Source organism: Calonectris borealis, chromosome 1 (genome assembly GCF_964195595.1).
Source record: "Calonectris borealis chromosome 1, bCalBor7.hap1.2, whole genome shotgun sequence".
NCBI lineage: Eukaryota > Metazoa > Chordata > Aves > Procellariiformes > Procellariidae > Calonectris > Calonectris borealis.
The window spans coordinates 22,835,197-22,840,052 of NC_134312.1; the positions used below are offsets into that span (position 1 = coordinate 22,835,197).

The 4,856-nt window shown below is 50.9% G+C and overlaps 1 protein-coding gene across 1 annotated transcript; it reads right to left on the bottom strand.

Moving 5' to 3' along the window:
* Positions 1 to 3,853: 3,853 nt before the first annotated feature.
* LOC142082231 (tetraspanin-7-like) lies at positions 3,854 to 4,570 on the bottom strand. The gene has a single exon (XM_075150256.1). It carries the CDS (start codon positions 4,568 to 4,570, stop codon positions 3,854 to 3,856), a length of 717 nt encoding a protein of 238 aa, XP_075006357.1.
* Positions 4,571 to 4,856: the final 286 nt, after the last annotated feature.

Here is a 4,856-nt window from a genome sequence, read left to right on the forward strand (position 1 = left end):
GCCAAGGTTTATCCTATTTCAGTGAGTGTAGGCCAAGAGTGCAGAGTGATGGTTTACATTTTGAATTATTCATTACATTAAGTTGATGTCCTGAGATTCAGGCCTGGCCACCATACAAACATGCACTGGTATGCTTAAAAGTTGGTCATATCATTCCTATTTTGATATTCCTAGCAACTTAAAAACACAACGAATCGATTGAAGTGAGTATCTACACAAGGTTTTTGGTTGAATGTGTTTTAACAGCAACCTTCGTTCTGACTGACTGCTATGTATCATAATCAGGGGTAGGGGATCAGAAATAATTTTAGTAATCAGGGTCAGGATCAGAAATAATTTTAGTAATCAGTGGAGCAAAAAAAAAAAGCAATGCCATATTCTTGTAAATTTTCAGAGCTCATTGATTCAGATAAAGACGACTGTTGTGATAAACCCAGTGCAACTCCATGTCCCTTTCCCACACTCTCCACAATGCCTGTTTTATTGCTTCTTTGATGGACCTTCTGAATAAAAAAACCATAACATGCTTCTGTCTTTGCATTTCAGCGTACACTTCATTTCACTTGCACTTAGTTGAACCATGCAGAAACATACAGAAATGCAAATATTGAATTGGTGAAACAGTGACCTGTTTTGCTCGTAGCACTTGCTAAACTTTATTTCCAAAGTACGATTTCCCAAACAAACTATACTTTTGGCCCGTTGTTAAAACTGTACAACATGACATTGATTTCCAGAAAATAACAGGAGTTCCACTAGTGCATAACTCCAAAAAAAGTGGCGTTAATACAGGGACATTTACAGACAAAAATAAAAAATTATATTATGTAAAACAATAAACATCAGTGCTAAAAAATGAAGCATCGTTTTCTCTGTAAAGACAGGTTCCCAATACATTTTCAAAGTTCATCTATTCAGATGAATACTCAAATGACTGAGAAGCCTATTTACATTGCACTCTTCACCTGGAACGTGATTACCATAGTTACACAGCCACCTAATACCTGAGCAAAGGTTAAGATAAAGCCACAGCTAACACCCAAGCACAACATAACTGTTAACTCAGAATCCTAAGATCCATCCATGTGGACTAGAATCGCTCTCCCAAAAGGAAAATCCAGCTTCTCTTTTTCTACTTTTGATCTTGTAAGCTTTGGTTGAGACAACTCATGCCGAGGGAATCATTTCCATGAGCAAAAATCATTTTTATAAATTTAGTAAAATCAGTTTGTGTGCCTGGACTCCAGTGAGTGCTGGGTACTCCCTGCTGGTTCTTGTAGATTTTTGCTTGTAAATACCATTCTGGATTTAGCAGTCCTCAGCTGAAACTTCATTTAAACTTTAGACTATTTTGCTTATCTGGAGAGTAAAATGTCACTTTTCCATTGAAACACCTATTTACATTGTTTTGGTTTGGGTTTTTTTACATTCTCAACTACCATCAAGCTTGTGCAATTGTTAATATAAGTTGGGGGAATTCCCTTTGTGTTCCCTGGACAAGCCTGCTTCGCTCTGCAGGAATACTGCACCTTTGTGAGGGCAGTCCAACAAGTCAGGGGCTGTTATTAGCAGGCCAAATTGCAGCACTATCCCCAGTCAGAAATAGTTACAATCCTGCAAGTGGAACAAATCCACCATAGAATTGAGCAATCCCTCTCCCAAAAAAGACGACTGGTGGGAGGAAAAAAAAAAAAAGGCTTCACTATCACAAAAGGCAGGGAAGTGGTAGCATTTCCAGATATTTTTAAATGGTATAAACCATTAAAAGCAGTAAAGATACCTGAAATCAGAATCTTTCCAAGTGAATACACGTTTTGCCCTGGTTTCACCCCCAGGAGCATTGTCAAACAAAATCCTAGAAGCTTATTTTTGGCAGAGGGAAAGCACAGAAATACCAAGGCAGGGTTCTTTTAGGTATAGAAACTGTGAGGATTTAAACAGTGGGAGGAGAGTTAGCTCTGCATTTGATCTGGTTTTCCCCATGGAGAGGGTTTGCTCTCCCTTTGCCTGCCTCACCAGGGTGAGCGGGCATGGCTGCTTTAGCGGGCAGGGCCAGCTCCATCTCCCAAAGTGAGTGGGAGGAGAGGCTCTCGCCTCCCACACCAGTGGGACGCAGGCTCTGCCTGGCTCGTCCTTGCAGCCAAGCAGTCACTCTTCAGTGGGAGGAAAAGAGAAAGCCAGAAATGTAATCAAAAATAGTAAAGGCAAGCAAGGAAGAAAATGAGCCAAGCCTTCCTCGCCCCTCACCCCATGGGCACCTCACGTCCGGGCACCAGAGCTTCACTGCTAATCCCCTTTTCCCCAAGGATGCTCCACTCCTCCCATGAAGCTATCAGTCACCTTCTTCATGCAAGATTTCCTGCCCTGTGGGAAGTTTTTGGCATTTGACCATTCTCCACAGCTTTGCTAGTCACGTTCCTAAAAGACACGACATCCTGGAGTTCCTTTGTGGTACTTGATTCTTTTCTGAAATGCACCCTCCCCAGTTTGCTGGGTAAGGGAGGTATTCAGCATGTCTTTGTGCCGTGAGGCAGAGAAACATGTAAAAGTCCAGTTCACAGGTTTTAAGGAAGTGGGAAGAAGCAGGGGTGAAGGTGTGAAAATTCAGGACCCTCTAAAGTTCAGGGCTTGCTTTTCCTAAAGCTCCAAATGCAAGCCCAGAACTGTTGGGAAAAACAAAATCTTGTAGATATACATTGCTGTCTGTTCTGCACACACCCAGGGCTACACAGCAGGTCTTGGGCTCCTCTATTTACTCCCAGATTGTATAGAGCTGGCTTGAAAAACATAGGTGGGGGCACACTTCAGACACAGATCCTTTCAAAAAGGAAAAATGTCAAAGAGTCTGAGGGCTGGTTTTTAGAAACCCTTCTATAAAACAGAGAGTCTGTTCCACTCACCCTGAAGTTAACAGCAGAAGTCCAAAAGAAAGTTCTGAAGGGCAATGTGCCCTTCCCTCCTCTTGCCACCCCTAGTCAGGTCTGATCCTACAGCTTTTGCCATCCTCTTGTATGACAGGAACCCAAGTTTAAGGTCTTCTCAGCACTGCAAAGACATAACCAGCGAAGCACTGGCTAAGAGAACAGGCACATCCTGAAGGAGGGAGTAGCACTTGGAGCTGCAGCTCCACCTTTAGATGGAGATCAGCATCGGAAACACCACAGCAAGAAAAGCACCCGTGCTAGCCGTGGCAGCAGGACAGCTTGAATCTGCACACAGTGAAGGCAGGAAATCTTCGCGGTGGTGGGGTACACGCCGCTGGAGAGTCCCTCGAGCAGACCCCGATGGCAGCTGCTGGCATGGCTACCTGGGTGTCCCCAGAGCAGACCTGCCCCTTGTGCACGCCAGCAGTTTTCCAGTAACATCATTTTCCAGTAACATAATTTTCCAGTCTCAGAACACCCACCCAGTGTAATGCTGAGAGACACCCCTCTTGCTCTCCCAGATCCTCTCCTCTTTCCTGGCCCCCATTTCAGTGCCTCGGGATATTTACATCAACCAGAAAACGGGTCAGCCTTGACCCAGCTGTCCTCACTGCCCCAGAGGGCGATGTCTGCCCATGCTGCCACCAGTCTCTGCGGAAGCGGTCCAAAGGCTCCAGGGGGGCAGTGGGGACCTGCTGCCCTGCAGCGAGCACAGCCAGGCCAGGAGGCACCTTCCCAGTTCTGAGGGGCTGTGGAGATGCCTGTGGCATTGATGGACCTGACGCAGGCTCCAGAGGAGGAATGGAGTCTGGAAGAGGAAGCTCAGGTGGAAGTGGGGAATATGAAGGCAGGATTTTCCCAATGGGGTGCACCCAGGTCTGGGGGAAAGAAGGGAGCTGGAGGGGATAAGGGGCAGGACCGGGGGGATCTCAGCGAGGGGTGGCGATGCCCAGCAGGTGGGCAGGGATGCGGGCAGCCAGCAGGCAGGCCAGCACAATGCCAATGAGCTGCAGCAGTGCCAACCCCAGGGCAGCCGTGGCAACATAAAACATGTTGCTGCTGACGAAGGCCGACACCTTGCCAAAGCAACCGTCGCGGTGCAGCCCGCGTGCGTTGGGTGGGCTGCGCTGGCAACCCCGGCGGGCCCGGCAGCAGCTGATGGGCACCGAGCCATTTTGCTCCAGCCCCCAGGGCGAGGTGAGCCAGTCACGGTAGCTCTCCACACCGCAGCAGGACAAGCTGCGCTGCAAAGCGTCCAGGGCATCCGCCATCCCCTCGTCCTCCCCGTAGGCGAGCAGGGCCTGGCGTAGCCCTTCCTGGAAACCCTGCGCGATGTTCTGGCGGTAGAGGAGCACCGAGAGCCCCGCCGTCAGCCCGGCCACCATCACGGCGGTCAGGAAGGCGCTGTAGGCACGCAGGAGGCCCCGGTGCTCCGTGGCCGCGCCGAAGCAGCCCAGGAAGCCCCAGATGATGACGGCGGCGCCGGTGGCCAAGAGGATGGCGGGGGCGCTGGGGTAGTCGCTGGCTGACAGCACCAGGTAGCTCCCCAGAGACACCTTGGCCCAGAGGCCGATGGTGAGCATGGTCAGCCCTGCTGCCCAGAAGACGAAGCTGAAGGCCATGAGGGACAGCTTGAGCACGGTCATGGTGCCCTCAGGCCCTGGCGCCGACGGCCTGTGGTGCTGGCGGGCGGGCTGTGGTGGTCGCGGTGAGGGGGTGCCGCGGTCGCCGGTGCCGCCGGGCGGTGAGGAGGGTGCCGCGGCCGCCGGTGCCGCCGGGCGGTGAGGAGGGTGCCGCGGCCGCCGGTGCCGCCGGGCGGTGAGGAGGGTGCCGGTCCGCGGCGGCGGCGGTCGGCGGGGAGGAGAGGAGCGGGCGCCTTGGCGGTGTTCGGGGCGCTGGCGGGTCCCGGCGGGTCTCCCGGGCGGCAGTGGG